Source organism: Schistocerca piceifrons, chromosome X, assembly GCF_021461385.2.
Source record: "Schistocerca piceifrons isolate TAMUIC-IGC-003096 chromosome X, iqSchPice1.1, whole genome shotgun sequence".
Classification (NCBI taxonomy): Eukaryota; Metazoa; Arthropoda; class Insecta; order Orthoptera; family Acrididae; genus Schistocerca; species Schistocerca piceifrons.
In genome coordinates, this window is record NC_060149.1 from 750590112 (window position 1) to 750609250 (window position 19139).

The window sequence follows — 19139 nt, forward strand, 5'->3', positions numbered from 1 at the left end:
ATATGCTCAAGAGCGCGCAAGATGGCCACCAGCTCTGCAGTAAAAACACTACAGCCAGCTGGCAAGGAGCGCCGTTCAACATGGGCATCGTGAGCAAAAGAGTAGGCAGTGCGACCATCAACCAGGGAACCATCAGTGTAGACAGGCTCACAGCCCGGAAATGAGGCGAGGAGCGCAAGAAAACGGCGACGGAGGGCCACAGGCGGAACCGAGTCCTTAGGTCCCTGTGCCAAATCCAGACGGACGGACGGCCGGGACAAACACCAGGGAGGCGTAGGTGTACGGACCCGGAAGGGAGGCAGAAGAGGGAATGACCCCAGTTCTGACAGCAGGGACTGGACATGGACAGCTACGGAAAGCCCAGACCTAGGTCGCCGTTCGGGCAGATGGAGGACCATAGCAGGGAAAAGCAGGCGACGATTGGGATGGTCTGGCGAGCAATGAACGTGGACAGCATAGTCGGCGAGCAGACGATGGCGGCGAATCTGCAGCGGGGGAACCCCGGCCTCCACCAGTAGACTATCCACGGGGCTGGTGCGAAAAGCGCCAGTTGCAAGCCGAACCCCACAGTGGTGTATGGGGTCTAACAACTTCAACACTGAGGGGGACGCAGACCCATAGGCCAGGCTCCCATAATCAAGCCGGGACTGCACAAGGGCCCTGTACAACCGCAGCAGCATGCAGCGATCTGCACCCCAAGACGTGTGGCTAAGGCAGCGGAGGGCGTTGAGGTGCTGCCAGCATTTTTGCTTCAGCTGAGTAACATGAGGAACACATGTGAGCCGGGCATCAAACACGAGTCCCAAGAAGCGGCAAGTGTCCACCACTTCAAGCAGGTGGCCGTCGAGGTAAAGTTCAGGATGAGGGTGGACCGTCCGACGCCTGCAGAAGTGCATAACTCGAGTCTTGGGTGCAGAGAACTGAAAACCGTGAGTCAGAGCCCAGGATGCTGCATTGCGAATGGCGACTTGCAGCCTGCGGTCGGCGACTCCCGTAGTCATGGAGCTAAATGAGATGCAGAAGTCGTCAGCATACAAAGAAGGAGACACCGACGACCCCACTGCTGCAGCCAGACCATTAATGGCCACCAGAAATAAGGAGACGCTCAACACTGAGCCCTGCGGGACCCCATTTTCCTGTATATAAGATGAACTAGAGGTGGCACCGACTTGCACCCGGAAAGAGCGGCGCAATAAAAAGCTCTGAAGAAAAGCCGGGAGCTGACCACGAAGACCCCACTCATGCAACGTGGCGAGGATGTGATGCCTCCATGTTGTGTCATACGCTTTCCGCAGATCGAAAAATACAGCAACGAGATGCTGACGTCGGGCAAAGGCCGTACGGACAGCAGATTCCAGCCGCACCAAATTGTCCACTGCAGACCGGCCCCGACGGAAGCCACCCTGGGATGGAGCGAGGAGACCGCGCGACTCAAGGACCCAACACAAACGCCGCCCCACCATACGTTCGAGCAATTTGCACAAAACGTTGGTGAGGGTAATGGGACGATAGCTGTCCACCGCCAGTGGGTCCGCACCGGGCTTCAAGATGGGGACAATAACACCCTCTCGCCATTGCGACGGGAACACGCCTTCGCTCCAAATGCGATTAAAGATCGCGAGAATGTGTCTCTGGCTGTCCCTGGAGAGATGCTTCAGCATCTGCGCGTGGATGCAGTCTGGGCCTGGTGCTGTATCAGGGCAATCGGCGAGGGCAGCGAGGAATTCCCTCTCGCTGAAAGGAGCATTGTATGTTTCAGAACGACGCGTGTGGAATGAGAACGGCGTCCGCTCGGCTCGCTCCTTGAGAGAGCGAAAGGCGGGGGGATAAGATGCAGTCGCAGAGCTCTGAGCAAAGTGCGCGGCAAGCCGTTCAGCAATGGCGGCAGCGTCCGTGCAGACAGCGCCGTCCAAGGAGAGCCCAGGGACACGCATAGGGGTCTTGTATCCATAAATCCGCCGGATCCGGGACCACACGAGTGAGGGGGAGACATGGGAGCCCAAGGATGAGACATACCTCTCCCAGCACTCCTGCTTACGCCGTGCAATAAGACGACGGGCGAAGGCACGGAGCCTCTTAAAGGCGATGAGGGTCTCCAGAGACGGGTGCCGCCTATGACGCTGAAGAGCCCGCCTACGGGCGCGAATAGCCTCAGCAATCTCCAGCGACCACCAGGGGACAGCCTTCCTCCGAGGGAGGCCAGAAGAACGGGGGATGGAAGCCTCGGCCGCTGAAATGATGGACGTGGTTAAAACACGGACCACCTCGTCAATGTCACCCTGTGGGGGAGACTCAATGGTTGCCGCAGAAGTAAAACCCGGCCAGTCTGCCCTGTGGAGAGCCCAGCGGGGCAGGCGCCCAGAAGAATGGCACTGGGTCAGTGACAAATAGATGGGAAAATGGTCACTACCACACAGGTCAGGATGCACTCTCCAGTGGAGGGATGGGACAAGTCCAGGGCTGCAAATAGAGAGATCGATGGCCGAGAACGAGCCCTGGGCAACACTGAAATGCGTGGGAGCACCGGTATTCAAGAGGCTAAGGTCGAGCTGAGCCAACACATGCTCCACGGCCCGACCACGGTCATCGGAGACAGTCCCACCCCATAGAGGGTTGTGGGCATTGAAATTGCCCAGAAGCAGCAAAGGTGGCGGGAGTTGAGCCAGCAGTGCAGCCAAGACATGTCGGGGGAGCTCCCCATCCGGAGGAATGTAAACAGAGCAAACAGTAATAGCCGGCGAGAGCTCAACCCTGACAGCGACTGCCTCTAAAGGCGTCTGAAGGGGTACTGGCGAGCTACAAACAGAGTGGTGAACAAAAAGACAAACCCCACCAGACGCTCGTTGACAGGCAGCGCGGTTCTTATAGTATCCCCGATAACCACGAAGGGCGGGGGTCCGCAGTGTCGGAAACCAAGTTTCCTGCAGAGCAATGCAGAAAACAAGGGACTGGGAGGGCGTGAATGCGACTAAGAGGCAGACAGCGCCTCAGAGCCAACTGCCGCCACCGGGTGAGAGGCAGCTGAGTCCATAGGAGAGGCCCCCAAGGGTTCCGTGAGGGCGAGATCCGCGGCAGAGGCGAGGATCTCCACCTCATCCCCGGAGCCAGGACTATGTACAGCAGGCGGTGCTGAAACCGCCGGAACGTCCTTCTTCTTGGACACATGCCGTTCCTTCTTCTCACGTCGGCCCTTAGGGTGAGAGGGCTGGGAGAGCTTCTCTGAAGGAGCGTCGGAGGCTGACGACGACGCAGAAGCCCTACGACCAGCAGGTGGCGGAACCTTCAGCCACTGGCTGACATCTGGCTGGGAAGGAGAAGAAACGGAGGAAGGGAGAACCCCGAGGGACCCCTTCCGCGAGAGAGGAACCGGCGGAGGCAACGCCGGCGGAGGAGGGGGGGGAGGGATCGAGCCTCCCGGTTGTGGAGCAGATGTCACTCCCGAAGTAAGTGTGGGGGGAGCGACAGAAGAGGGTTTGCCCCCAACTGCTAAGGGGGCAACAGAGGAAGGCTTGCCCCCAGGCACGAGGGGGGCAGACAGAGATACATGGCCCCGAGGGCCCACTGAAGGCGGCACAGATGAAGCGACAACCGTCGCTCGCGTGGGCGACGATAACGTGGCTGCAGCATAAGATGTTCGAAGGGAAGCAGGATACAACCTTTCATATTTCTGTTTAGCCTCTCGATAAGTAAGCCGGTCCAGGGTCTTAAATTCCATTATCTTCCGCTCCTTATGAAGAACGGGGCAATCCGGCGAGCATGGAGAGTGGTGCTCCCCACAGTTGACACATACAGGCGGAGGCGCACATGGAGAATCAGGATGAGAGGGGCGTCCGCAATCTCGACATGTAGTGCTGGATGGGCAACGGGAGGACATATGCCCAAACTTCCAGCACTGGAAGCACCGCATCGGGGGAGGCACGTATGGCTTGACGTCGCAACGGTAAACCATCACCTTGACCTTCTCGGGCAAGACATCACCCTCGAAGGCCAAGATAAAGGCACCGGTGGCCACCCTGTTTGTCTTGGGTCCTCGATGGACACGACGGACAAAATGCACACCACGTCGTTCCAAGTCGGCTCTCAGCTCGTCATCGGATTGCAACAAGAGGTCACGATGGTAAATAATCCCCTGGACCATATTTAAGCTACTGTGGGGAGTGACGGTAACAGGGACGTCACCCAGCTTATCACACAAGAGCAACGCTCGTGACTGGGCTGGGGAGGACGTCTTGAGGAGGATGGACCCATTCCTCATTTTTGACAACCCTGCCACTTCCCCAAACTTATCCTCCAGGTGTTCCACAAAAAACATAGGCTTCGTCGGAAGAAAGGAGTCACCATCAGTCCTGCTGCAGACAAGGTATTGCGGTACGTAAGGCTCCCGCTTGGCACTAGATCGGCGTCCCTCCCATGGCGCAGCCAACGAGGGGAACGTCTTAGGGTCATATTGCGCAGCATCGAAGTCGACTCTACCTCGCTTAGAGACGCTGGTGGCTGTGCGACCACCAGCTTGGTGTGATTTATTGCGCTTCATTGCGCCACATCCGCCCAGATGCCACCTACTCCGAACGAGGGCCCTCCCCAAGGGCGCCACCCAGCCAAAGCAACGGGTACCTGGCCGATATCCCGTTGCCCGGAGTCCCCGTGCCCCAGACAAGATGGGCACATACTCCTTGGCATGCATGGGGAGGAAACAGCTCTGGCATCTGTAGTGCGATCCCTGCGTGGTCAGGGGGCTACCACCAAGAGGGTACATGACGACCCCACCACAACGGACTGGCTACCGTGCTGGATTTTAGGTGTTGAAAGGGTCCACAGTTGTCCTGGGCGCTAAGAAGAAGAGTGCGCAGAAGGCGAGAAGGAGACAACCCAGAAGATGTTGGGCGCAGTCCCCCCCCCACACGACAATAGGTAACATGCAAGATGGTGGAGCAAGATGGACCAATAGAAAAACACCACGTAAGGTGTCCTTCCCCAAATGGCACGCACTAACAACGGAAATTTGGAAAAAAATAGGTCAAACCCAAGAGGGGACCATCACAGAAGGCCGAAACGTTTGAGACTCCTTTTAGTCGCCTCTTACGACAGGCAGGAATACCGCGGGCCTATTCTTACCCCCGAACCCGCAGGGGGGACGATGGCCGGTAAAATTGGCGGAGTACAGAAGATAATTGCTGAGAAATATCCCAAGGCTCGCTTCTATCATTGTGCTAGCCATAGACTTAATTTAGTTGTGAATGATTTGAACGCCTTACCAGAGGTTAGAAATGCCATTGGTACTATCAAAGAAGGAATTTCTTTTTTCCAGGGGAGCATGCAAAGGAAAGTCCAAGTTGGGAACCTTCAAAAACTGTGTGAGACACGCTGGTCTGAGAAGCTTAAGTCTATAAGGAAATTTAATGATAAGTTTTTAGAAATTGTTGAAGCATTAGCAATTTTACATAAATAAAGAGATCATGAAATTAGGCAGAAAGCCTGGCAACTTTACTGCACACTTACTTCTCCAACATTTATTGTTACATTAAAAGTTATAGCAAAATATTCAGCCAAACTAGAACCTGTCACCAATACCCTACAATAAGTAAACATTAACTTGTTAGAAGTTTCAGAACACATTCGAGGAATTGTAAAAGTGTTATTGGATGACAGAGAAAATGCAAAGCCGAATTTGAAATGATAATGAAAAGTGCTGAAAGCAACTATAGTGCACTTGGAATAGATGTCACTGGCATTCGACAACCGCAAGTTGTTGCACAACAAATACATTGTTCAAATCATCCATCAGTTTCTGTAGCTGAGTACTACAGAAAATCTCTCTTTATCCCATATTTGGATTCCCTAGTCCAGTCCTTGCAAGAACAGTTTTCAGAAGAAAACAAGGCATCTTTTGAGATTTTCTGCTTGCACCCAAAGGTAATGAAATCCCAAAGCGACCTAGATATGAAAAGGATAATTGAAAATATCAAAATATTTTATGGCGATCTTTTAGATAACTTCACTGAAGAAGCACGGACATGGATCAGTACTTGGAAACGCGATAAAGTAACTGAAGGAGATATTGATGAATTAAGTCTGACTGATCTACTGGACAAAGCCAAATTCTTGCTCGCCATAGCTTCAGCCTTGAAGATAGCCCTTAGCTTACCGGCAACCGCCTGCTCTGTGGAAAGATCGTTCAGGTACTTAATTACCACAGCAACATTTTTCTGATTGTAGTTACTTAATTAGAAAGACATTGAAACAATTTCTTAAGTCAGATGAAACATTTCTTCTAATTATTTTTCAATCTTATTTGAAATATTATCACAATAGAGTAATTGAAGAAGGTTACGCTGTATGAATTAGCATAGGCCTACGTCATGTTTGTTTGCAGCACTCTCAGGCGCGTGAAAACGTGGCTAAGAACTACCATGGCAGATAATGGACTCGGTTGTTTGTGTATGGTGTCAGTTCATCGTGATAAGATAAAATCAGAGGAGGAGTCCTTTATCGAAAAAGTGGTAGATAGTTATGGGAAGGACCCGAGACGAATTCAATTTCTGTTTAAGTAATGCAGGTATGTGAGTAGTCAAGTTTTGCACATTATTAATAACAGAACCGATTTCTACAATCGTATGGCTTCTATTGTTCTTAATATTAAATTTACAACAGTATTTCAAACTACATTAATATGTTTGTAACAGTAAAAGTCACATCATCCTTACAACCAAAGTTCACAAAATTTGTTAAGACATGAATCTGTTATGGGTTGGGAAATTATTGTGTACGTTTAGTTTTTACTTTACAAAATAGAAAGTAACTTTTTTTTTCACTTTTCAGAGGACTAACAGAGAAAAGTGTAAATAGCAAGAAAATGTATTAAGGCAGGCGAAAATGAACGATTTATTCTTACTTAAAAAGAGAAAATAATTTATTTTTACCTATTTAACAATCTGACATGGCACTGTGCCTAAAAATGTGCATTTATGAGAGCAATTCAGAATATTCCCACAACATTAACTCTTAAAATGAGACACCTTAACAGCAAATGTGTGAGAAACAGCAAATTCATCTAAAACCGATGTGGCTGACACTAGGGCGTCTGCCTGTAAGAATACAGCATAGGACACGAATCTAAACTTTGCAGAGGTGCCAAATTTTATTCGGAAATGCGTTTCCAGTTTTATTTGTCTCCACTCTATGACCATGTGGAGTCGCCAAAATGGGACAAGTTTGAAACATTTGCCAGTTGCCATTTACTTCAGTATTGCAAGCGAGGGTACGCCATTAATCACCCAGGCATTTGATCGATACGCCATATTGCAGAGAGATGGTAACTAATAAGTGACTGATGATTAATGAGACAATGATGGCTTGTTTGTGATAGTTTGATAATGACTTAGAAATGAGTGGTCTCAATCCCTTAGGAGTCACAAGGGCCACCTGTGTTTTTAGGCTTCGTTCCTATAATATATCCCGGATGTGCCAGTTTCCAAACATACAGGAAAGATAAAAACTGATTTTCAGTGTCTTGAAGGCCTCGTCACACACAACGCCGCAGTCTGCCTGTGCGGGTCAGGCATGGCGGATGACTGGGGCAAGGAACGCCGCACAGGCAAAAGCGGTTGCTGCTGCGTCAGCTGTCACACCATGGAAACGGACATAACCTTATCACATAGCAGCCTGCACATGTGGTGTGGTATCAAAGATCTGCCTCGCGCCGTTGCTGTCAAATGCGCCAGCAAATGCAAACAGCCGCTCCATGCTGCTGCGAATCTGTCTGTGTTGAAACTCGACGTCAGCCGGTGCGGCGAGCCGGCCAGAGTCACGCTCTGTGTGACTGACACCTATATACAACAATGATGTGACCTGGCCGTTGCCGTTGCTGTTCGAGGCCACAGGTCAGACCGCCAGGCCGTGCTCTTTCTGACTAGGTCTTTAAGGCCGGTTGCACTCACAGCGGATATTTTCTGCCAGGTCAATTGACCGTCGCCACTGCATGAGTCAGCAGATTAAAGGCAATGTAATTTCATCATCAAACACATTGATTTCATTTAAATGTGTTACGTAAATCATTCACTGTTTTTAAACGTACAGTTTTGTTTGAAATGAATAGACAGTAAAATCTAAGTATTGTTATAGTATTGAATAATGAAAAGGTGAAGGAGAAAACGAATAATTTGGAATCATCGTCCAATTAATTTAAGAACAGGGGAGGATGGAGCTTTCTAAACGTTGTTTGAAGGGAAGGATGACAAGATATTCTTCAATTACTTCCAAATGTCGATTTTTAATAGCAGGAAAACAAGTAGTTCAGAGAGAAAAAGCTTAGGACAAGACCAAACGAAAATGGCGGCAAAATGTAAAGTCTGATAATGTAAAAACAAGTTTTACTATAGTTATAAAGTTAAGTTTTTTATGTTCATAACTCTGGCATGGTACTAAAAGTGCATCAGTATTTCTAAATTGCATATAAGGGGAAAACATCTGGCTTACCATGAAACGACAAATGCTCTTCGGGGAACAACAGTAATTCAGTAAGCATATTAGAATGCGTAGGCCTATTCCAAAATAGAGCTACATCACATGAAAGAATCATTCTTAGTTAGTACGCTATGCAGCTGCAGAACACTATTGTTAAGTGCATAAAAGAAGCTTTCACAATATTGTAAGTGAATTTGACCAGGTTTACACAGTTGAGTGTAGTGAACCGTTTTTTTTTTTCCGGACTGTTAATTTAAATCCAACTGCGTTCACTGCATGAGCAGTGTTTTTAAGTGCTTAAACAATTATTAATGGTAAGAAAAAAGGGAAACATTCCACGTGGGAAAATATATCTAAAAACAAAGATGATGTAACTTACCAAATGAAAGCATTGGTATGTTGATAGACACACAAACACACACACACAAAATTCAAGCTTTTGCACCACACGGTTGCTTCATCAGGAAAGAGGGAAGGAGAGGGAAAGACGAAAGGATGTGGGTTTTAAGGGAGAGGGTAAGGAGTCATTCCAATCCTGGGAGCGGAAAGGCTTACCTTAGAGGGAAACAAGGACAGGTATACACTCTCTCTCTCTCTCTCTCACACACACACACACACACACACACACACACACACACACATATATCCATCTGCCTACGGTGAAAATTTTTTGCCCCTACCGAGACAAAAACCTGCGGGCGCCCCTGGGTTGTATATGGATATAAAATCTTGACACACTACACAATTTCATCGAGGAATTGGTACACTACCAAAAGATGCTTTGCTGCTTTATGAACATAAAATGGGAGATTTGCGTAACCAGTGTTACAGCTCTTACGAGGGCATGAATCACAAATCCTGTATGGGGCTGTTAACGCCTCTCTGGGTTTTAAGACAGTCATCTGATGCATGGATTATAGCGAAAGGATCCACCAGTGTAGGGAGCTTGAGATAAAGGATGATTACAGATCAACTGCCCATTGATGACAAGGCCATTAAAGGAGGAGCACAGGCTCTTGTAGGGGAAGGAAATCAGCTATGCCCTTTCAAAGCAACCATCCTGCAACTGCTTAAGAATTTTTGGGAATTCATGGAAAATCTAAATCTGGAATGTTGGATGGAGATTCGAACTACTGTCCTCCCAAATATGCCTAGTGTCTCTTGGTGGTGGTTTTGGTGTATGATCATCTGTTTGTCAAATTCTGAAATAGTGCACACAGTTTGCTCAGGAGGGTACAGTTTCTAGTAATTTCCATCATGTTTCACTCTTTCCAGTAAAGTTACTGAAAATAACTGAGCACATTTATTTGGTAGTTTTCATACAAACACGCACTATTTTTGTCACTGAGTTGCAATCATTATCAGGTTTAACTAATTTTGATGTTGAAAGATCATAAAACATGAAAACAAAGAGTCACATGGTGTTAAAAACAAATATAAATATAGCATTGTATTATTATAAATTATAGCATCAAGTATTTATAGGTAATTGGAAGTAAAATGGAAGTGACTACAATATCTACCAACATGTTTACCTGGTCGACTGTTGGGACTTGGAGAATCGCATTCTTCACTTATAGCTTGACGAAGCCACCTCTTTTTTGCTGAAGCTGGCCCTTGTACCAGCCGATTTATTCCAGGTTCTAAACCAGCTGAGGACCTTGGGCAGTCACTTGGTACTGGTGGTGAAGGTAAAGGTGGTACTGCAGGAGGATCTGGAGACTTGCTTAGCCATTCATTCATCAGAACCTAAAGTGAAAACATGTGTGCCATTCAGTTCTCATAAACAGTTTTTAAAACTTTTTCTCGCACTACAGAATAAATGGTTCAGACTCTTCAATAGAAAGAATGGTAATGAAGCTGACACAATCACAATTGAAAATGGGTACTATGTCTTCTGAAACTGAAAACACATGTTCAATTACAAGAACTACTGCATTTCATTAGAATGTACAATAAATTTAAAATTTTATAGTATATTACACCTGTGTGCTGGACAAATAACAGGACAGAACTCTCGCACTGAAATTCATTACATCAAATTAGTGTAACTATTACATAATTTCAACCTAGTTTGTTGAAAAATACAAAATGGAACTCCAAGGAGAAAAATCAATAAGATGAACCTCGTATTTTAGTTCATTCAGTACACCTGCAAAGGACGTTCACTAAAGCGGAAGAGTGGTCTATTTTTGATGAAGGCCTTACTGGCCGAAAGCATTATTTGTGACAGTCTTTTTGTTGTGCCTATTTACGACTCAGTATCTCTGCTATATGGTGGGTAGCAACTTCCCTTTTCATAATACTGATATGTAACATACTATTTATTACAGAATTTTGATCAACAAAATAGATAATTTTTTGCAGAGAAGTAATAATGGAAGTTGTAGTCACTTAATTTTGATGTAGAACAACTGGAAAATATGGGATGGACTACAATGTGTGTATGAGAAGAGATCACCAGTCACCAACCACAAGAGGCATTGAGCAGCAATGTGTGCATTGATTGGAAACTTCCTGGCAGACTGAAAGATTAAAACTGAGTTCCGGATTGGGATTCAAACCTGGGACCTTTGCCTTTCATGGGCAAGTGCTCTATTGACTGATGACCCATGACCCTAACTCACACCTTTACTTCCACCAGTACCTCATCTCTATCTTCCAAAATTAACTGTAGTTCTCCTGCATACCTCTCCTGGAAGAAAGGATATTGCAGAGACATGGCTTGGCCACATCTTGGGGGACTGTTTCCACTCTGCAGAGGAGTGTGTGCCGATTGGAGTCCTGGTCCAGCATACAGTTTTAATCTGCCAGGAAGTTTCAAATCAGCACACACTTCACTGTAGAGTGAAAATACATCTGAGAAAGAATCCCTTCTGTGGCTAAGATACGCCTCCGCAATATCCTTTCTTCCAGGAGTGCTAGTCCCACAAGGTATGCAGGATAACTTCTGTTAAGTTTGGAAATAGGAGCTGAGGTACTGGCAGAAATAAATTTATGAGGGCAGTTATGAGTTGTGCTTGGATAGCTCAGTTGGCAGAGCACTTGCCTGTGAAAGGCAAAGGTCCTAGTCCTGAGTCCCGGTCTGGCCCACAGTTTTAATCAGAGAGAGCAAGAGAGAGAGAGAGAGAGAGAGAGAGAGAGAGAGAGAGAGAGAGAGAGAGAATTTGGTGAATAGCACCTGTCATCAGGTACAGACTGAATGTACGGGTAGCATATTTTTATATTGGGACAAAACCGACGTTGGATATCAATTACATTTTACTTTATGTTTATCCATCTTCAATTTCTTGGGACAAGAACTAAATAACTATATCAATATGTTGGACTTAGGAGAAACGAGAGATAAGGTATCATTTTTTCCAAGGAAGAATAACCATACACAATAATTTACGGAAATATCTTTTGAATTTAAGTCATCAACAAGGAATGAAACATTCAAAGCAATTGTTGAACTTACCCATTTCCACAAACAATAGTGATGTATTCTGAGTAAAATAATTTTGGGTATTAGGTTGCATATTATAACTCACTAAAGAAGCTACATTGCCAACATTTCGACCAACGTACTGCAGTGTTCTTCAGAGCAGTTAACTGCTGGATACTAGTAGAGACAGACACAGATAAATGAAATTGACAAGTAACAAAATCTTCTTGGACTTAAAGCAATGTCAGGTGCATAAACTCCCACAACCTTTTGGTCAGGTATTCCCTGTCCATTGTCAGACAGCAACATCATCGTTATTTAGCTTTTCTGCCGCTTGTGGCATCACTGGTGTTCAGTCTATTGGAAAATTAAATAATATTTACGTTCCATACTCACTTGAACCCTACAACTGCTGGATCCCACACACTACAATGGTGCCCACCACCATCTTTGTTGTTGATGTTTTCTATTATTACGTTATCCCAGACATTACTTAACCTTCAAATTATAAAAGTATTGATGAAAGAAATTTGGTATCTATATTCTTGAGCATGTTCTGCCATGCATGATTTCTCAGGATAATATAGGTGTAAACACATCTCTTGTTCTGTTTAACATTGCTTCACATGCGCCCTTCTTCTTTGACCAGACATGATAGTGGCCAAACTCACAAATTATGTTATTTACGGCGGCGATCTGAATCCTGTATCAACCTTCACATGCGTCTTCAGTTCATTTACTGTAATGTTGTTCCGCTTTGACAGCCAGCTAATTTTCCTGCTCACTAAACACAAAATGAAGAAAATCACAAGCTTATAACATTGTTCTTTAGGAGTGTTTTATCTGCACATTTCCTCTGGAATGGCTTGCCTGCAAAATCTGCCAATGATTGTAGCCATTTTCATGGAAGAATTTTTACATGTGGCTCATTTCTTGTGGCAGTTTTTGGCATCGGAAGTGGATAAGGAACTAGCATCTTGGGAACACTACACTGCTTTGCCAGATGATGATGGCCGAGAGCATGCAGACACCAGTTCATACGGATAGACCCCCACATACACTACAGCTCAGATAAACATTAGTTTTATCCATTGATCAATATTGCTGTATTTGTTGATGGACCTAATACAAGTGACTTCATGGCCAGCAGAACAATTAAACACGGATTGGACCATAGATGACATGGCAGTCAGTTTCCACTTGACTGTGACCAAAGAGTACTTGGCTAAAAAAGAAGTCAGAATTTAACCACTCCACGTGGCTGGAGGTGTGAGCTTTAATTAATTAATATCACAACAGGTCTGTGCATTTCTAAGTTAGGAACTGTTTGAAATTTGTCTTAAACACCTTAAAAGCACAGCTGATTACATCATGGCATAGGTCATCACACCTGCCAACAGACAGTTTTATACAGCATGTTTCAAAATGGACTTTACAAGTTTGTAGGGAAATACATCAAGTTGTGTCTCACGTAAATTGCCAGTGCCGAATTGCACCATAAGGAGCGCTAGCAGCGGTTGCGTTAAAGATGGCTGTAGGGGTAGTCTGCTGCAACACTTGTGCCTGCATCCTCATCGTACTCTGTTGTGAGTTCTGGCATACATCACCGCCTATCCTGTTTCACATGGAGGGAGGGGGGGGGAGGGGGGGGGGGGGAGATGAGGCAAGCCTCCAATCTATACATTCTTTGATGAAGTGTAGACATCCAAACACCTTGTGGCTTACTCACGCTTTCAATATTTCCACCACTTTCCATAGACGCTCACATCAGCAGCCTATAAAAATTCAACACGTTTGTCATTTCTAAGATGCTCATTTCCAGGTGATGGGCCATAACAATCTGCCTTTTGTGAAAGTCACTAATGTCAGAGGATTTTCTTATTTGGCGTCCATGTTGTCATTAGAGTGATTTCCCATCCACCTCTCGTGTGCCTCACTGAATCACTTGTCTGCAACACTAACAGGTGCCATTCAATCTCACAATATAGGCAGTGGTCATAATGTTTTGACTCGTCAGTGAGGGTGTGTGCATGGTTCAGGTTCATTGATGACATCTTTATGCTCAGAACACAAGACCAAGACACCTATCCTCATTCTTTCATAGCCTCAATACCTCTCCTTTTTGCTTCATTTGGCCCTCCTCAGCCAAATGTGCCTCCTTCTTAGAGACTGACCTCCACTGCTCTGAGGGATCCATCAATACTTATGGCTTTATCAAGCCCATTAGCCCATTATATCTGCAATTTGATTGCTGTCATCCATTCCACACCAAAATATCCCACCCATACTGTCTGACCACTTGTTAATAGCCAACCAGAAATTTCCTTACTCTGATGCTGAAGGTCACCAGACTATGGTATTCACGGACAAACGCTGTGCCCCCCCCCCCCCCCCAACAAAGTCTACATATAGATTTCGCCCTCAGAAACCAGATGCAGAGAAGCACAAGTCTCATCACTCAGTATTACCTCGGACTGGAACAACTGAATTATATCCTTCACCAGAGCTTTGATTATCTATAATTGTGCCCAGAAATGAGCAACATCCTTCCCACAATATTTTGTGCCTCTCCCAGAGAGGTTTCCTGCCGTTCAATCAATCTACGCAATACCCTTATCCATCCATTTGTCACATCCGCTAACAAACCCCTTGCCATATGAGTCATATCCCTGTTTAATATCCACGTGCAAGAAGTGTCAAGTATACCAAACCATGATATCCTACTCCAGTGCTATCACATGATTTTCCTATTACTTCAGAGGCAGGGCTCCCTGTGAAAACAGTGATGTCATATATCAGATCTACTGCACTTTCTTCACAGTATTTTATGAGACTATGACCACCACCCAGTTGCCCAATCAACTGAATGGGCACCACTAAACTGTGGCCCAGAACCAAACTGAGCACTGAGGGCCAAACACACTGTTTAGCACAACAAGCTGGATTTCAATAGCCACTTCATAACTCATGCCATCTGGACACTTCCCCCAACAACAGCTTCTCTTAACCACATAAATAGACATTATCTTTGCAACACATACACTTTTTCTCTGCCATCCTCCTGGCCTCAATCTCAGCTAGTCCTGGCTTCACATACAATGTATCCTGTCCCAGGACCCAAACTTAACTCATCCTGCACCTACAACCTCTTCCCCGCAGTCTCCCCTTCCTCAATGTCATGCCCTCCTACTCCATTCCTCCAAGTCACCATCACCTCCGCATGCTGCGGGAAAAAGAAAAAAACTTGTGCCAGTGCCCATGTTACATCTCTATAATGTCTGCCTACTGCCTCTCCCTACTGCATTCTTATCTGGTGAACCTGTGTGTGTGTGTGTGTGTGTGTGTGTGTGTGTGTGTGTGTGTGTGTGTGTGTGTGTGTGTACTCTCTTACTAGAAAAAAGATTTGTCCAACAGCTATTGAAGTTTTCAGTCTTGTTTATGGATATGACAATGCCTCTAGTATTTGGAGAGTTAGTACTTTTCCACCAGAACTTTCCATTACCACATTTGTAATTATATTTCTTCAACATGTTACCAGAAACACACAAAAATTATTACATAAACAGTTGGGATAAGTCAGTTCAAGATGTTGGAGGCTCTGTAATGATGTGGGACGTGTGCAGTTGGAGTGATACCTCTCGATCAGTCTATTTCAAACAAACAATGGAATTCTGTGGAACTACTAAACAAAATAATTTGACTTACCTTCTTAGTTTTTGGGAATTTGAAACCTGGTGCAAGAGGACCAACAGCAGCTGCTACAAGCAGACAAGCTGAAGAAAGATTGGTTGGTGGAGTTGAGCCCTGTGAACTAATGCTTCCTCCACTATCACAAACAGTGCCAAACATGGCTGGATTTGATGAAATTTGGGTCTGTGGTGTAACTGGTGCTGACTGCTGCAATTTAATTAAGAAAGGCGACGTTTTAGAATTGAATACGTCACAATATTATTTTAAACACACATCTAAACAATAGCATAAATAACTTAGACAACACCATGATTATATTCTCTTTTCAGATTCACACCTAAAGACAGAATGAATGCTACTGAAGGTCTTTGGCAAATTTTCCTTTTAATTAAGAAGATAAATCCGTAAATATCAGTCATTAAAGGCAATTCGGATATTTAATAACTCTCTCAACTAATCTAACTATATTAAACAACAGTACCCTTGAAAATAAGATGGTAATATATTAATATTTCTGTGCCATTGTGCTTAACTTTACTCTTCCACATAGCAAAGATTAGGTCATTTCATATAATGTAACATATAGTGCCTTGAACTATCGAGTTACGTCAGTTCAATCCAGACTCGATAACAATGCACTGAATCAGAACAAGAGTGCCCCATGAACTGGCACTACACCACAGCTTTTCTGTAAGTTATATTTAGGTACTTGAAAAGTCTGTATTTTGTGATCAATCTGAATATAGATGCAACTTTTCCCCAAAATTTGACAACACAAAACTACCTAATAAATGTGGATTTTGCCCATAAGGGATATTTTATAGAGACAGTTTGAAACAGTTTTTATTTTCTGCTAATAAACAGCAAAAATTTAACAAATTTTCAGTTACTGGTATTGCACATAACCTGATGAAACCCAATTTGGAAACATAATATGGATAAGGACCTGTTTGCCAAATACAAAGAGCACGAAAGCAACAATGTATCATGTGTGTGATCACATTGTTTCTACGCAACACAGGCCTGCTAGCTAAAGTTAAAAAGTTGGTATAATCACAGCATTTACATGTGAAAACTTCCAGAAGATGAAAACCGAATTTTGGAAGCCATTTTTACACGTTATGAAGTGAAGCAGTTTTGCTAGACCAGTCAAATAGCACATATGGAATCCAGCTGTTTCAGTTTCTTATTTAGTCAGACAATGGCGCTTTATCCTCAGTTTAATGTTTCTACTTCCCACCATCTAGTAACCGGAATCAGATTGGGTACTGCAGGCTGACTGGCTGAGGGTATTGACGGTGAGTCGCCAAAACCCACAGAAAAACAGCTATGGACGTATGAGGACAACAACAATAAGGAAGTAGACAAGTCCATACAGAACACCAGATTGAGGGCCAAGATGTAGTGAGATTCAAGAAGCAACAATGATGCATATGGCATAGAACACTAGAGCGCAGTCGGAATACGACTGACTTCCGACCTTTATAGGGCTCCCGTAAGTGCTGACACTCGCTTGGCAGGTGTGGTTGGTTGGTTAGTTGGTTGTTTGGGGTTTAAGGGACCAGACAGCCAGGTCATCAGTCCCTTGTTTCAAATGTGGTCCATTTTGATAGTGTGACATCTCAGAAAAGTCAGAACGATGAAAGGGAAAGAGCTAAAAAATGTAAAAGGGCAGTCATGTTGTCAATGGTAAAAACAAAATGAGGTAAGTCAGCAAGAGAGAGAACCCAACGCTATGATAGAGGCAGGGAATATCCTACCTCTGAAGCAGCAGAGGCAAGACCACCTGCGACTTAAAAGGTGCAACCGCTAGAATGTAGAAGTGCGTATGGGAAAACGAGACTAACCAATCCTAAAAAATGATAAAAACAGAGTAAAAGGGCAGAAAAGAGAAGCTCGGTCAGGGAGGGGAGTCGGGAATCTCCAAACACGGCTTACAATGGGAGATACCCCAACACTCACCGCCCTGCCCCAACACCAGAGAGATGAAAAACCTTAAAACTGAGAATAAAAACCACTTTCCCAGAGGAAACCGAGGACCAGGTTGACCATCCGGGAATCGTCAGCCAACATCAAAGGTAAAGTGCAGGGGAGCCTGTACTTAGCACGCAGAGCCAAAAGAAGGGGGCATTCAACCAAAATGTGGGCTACTGACTGGAAGGCTCCACAACCACAAAGTAGGGGTGGTTCATCACACAAAAGAAAACCATGGGTCAGCCTGGTGTGGCCAATGCGGAGACGACACAGTGTGGTCGAGTCCTTTTGGGAGAGGCGAAAGGAAGAACGCCACGGGCCTGGTGTCACCTTAATTGCACGAAGTTTATTAGACAGGGAAGTAGCCTCCCAAGAGTTGGCCCATGATTGTGCGAAGTGGGACTTGATGTGAAGCCATAAATCTGCTGTAGAAGGGGTGACAGAAAACGGGGGGTAAGTGACTGCTCCCCCAGCCAAACGATCAGCGAGCTCATTACCCAGAATACCCACATGGCCAGGGACCCAAAGGAAGTCAACAGAACAAGCAGCACGGTGAATATCAGCGAGATGGTCATGGATGGCAGAGACCAAGGGATGGCGTGAAAAACACCGGTCAATAGCCAGAAGGCCACTCATTAAGTCCGTACATAACAAAACGCGGTTGTGACGGGACTGTTTAATACAGGTAAGGGCCTGGGAAATTGCCATCAATTCCGCAGTAAACACCCCACATGTAGGTGGCAGCAGATGATTTTCCGTTCCAACAGGACGTGAAGGCATATCCCAGCGATATGCGAAAGGGGGGGGGGGGGGGGGGGCGAGGAAGACAGGACAAAGAAGGAAGCTGAAAATCACGCCAAAGAGACGCAAGGCGGAGCCCAACCGGTAAACCCGCCTGAGGGCAGGAATCAGGTGGGCGACGTCCATAGTCTTGGAACAGAAAGGGGGGGGGGGGGGGGGGGGGGAGATCCCAGCTTCAACCATGAGACTATCAACAGGGCTAGTAGGGAAGGCACCAGTGGCCAAACGGGTACCACAATGGTGGACTGAATCCAGCACGTGCAGTGTGGAAGGAGCAGCCAAACCATAGTCCAAGTGAGACAGAACTAGAGCATGATAAAGACGGAGAAGGAGGGAGCGGTCAGCACCCCAAGAGGAGTGAGCAAGGAAGCGAACGACATTGAGTTTACGGAAACATCCTACCTTCAGAAGTCTGATATGGGGCAGCCAAGTGAGCTTGTTGTTGAAAAGAAGACCTAGGAAACGAAACTGTGGGACCACAGGCAATCGATGTGCATCAAGATAGAGTTCCGGATCAGGGTGGATTGTAGTACGGCGACAGAAGTGGACCACCGGCGATTTTAAACGAGAGAATTGAAACCCGTGTGAGAGGGTCCATGCAGAGGCACGCCGTATAGCTCCCTGGAGCTGCCGCTCTGCAGAGGCCATCGAAGAGGAACTAACCCAAATGCAGAAATCATCCACATACAGGGCAGGGGCGATCAAAGGACCGACAAAGGCCACAAGTCCATCGATAGCAACGAGGAAAAGAAGGACACTCAAGACAGAACCCTGTGGCATGCCC

General features: G+C 45.8%; 1 protein-coding gene across 1 annotated transcript in view; it reads right to left on the reverse strand.

Moving 5' to 3' along the window:
* LOC124722691 overlaps positions 1 to 19139 on the reverse strand; it is a 321460-nt gene that overhangs the window by 57841 nt on the left and 244480 nt on the right. Inside the window, exons 16-17 of the mRNA XM_047247831.1 lie at positions 15596 to 15787; positions 9999 to 10212 (exon numbers count right to left, since the gene is read on the reverse strand). Coding sequence (XP_047103787.1) covers positions 9999 to 10212; positions 15596 to 15787 — 406 coding nt within the window. The remainder of the gene's footprint in view (positions 1 to 9998; positions 10213 to 15595; positions 15788 to 19139) is intronic.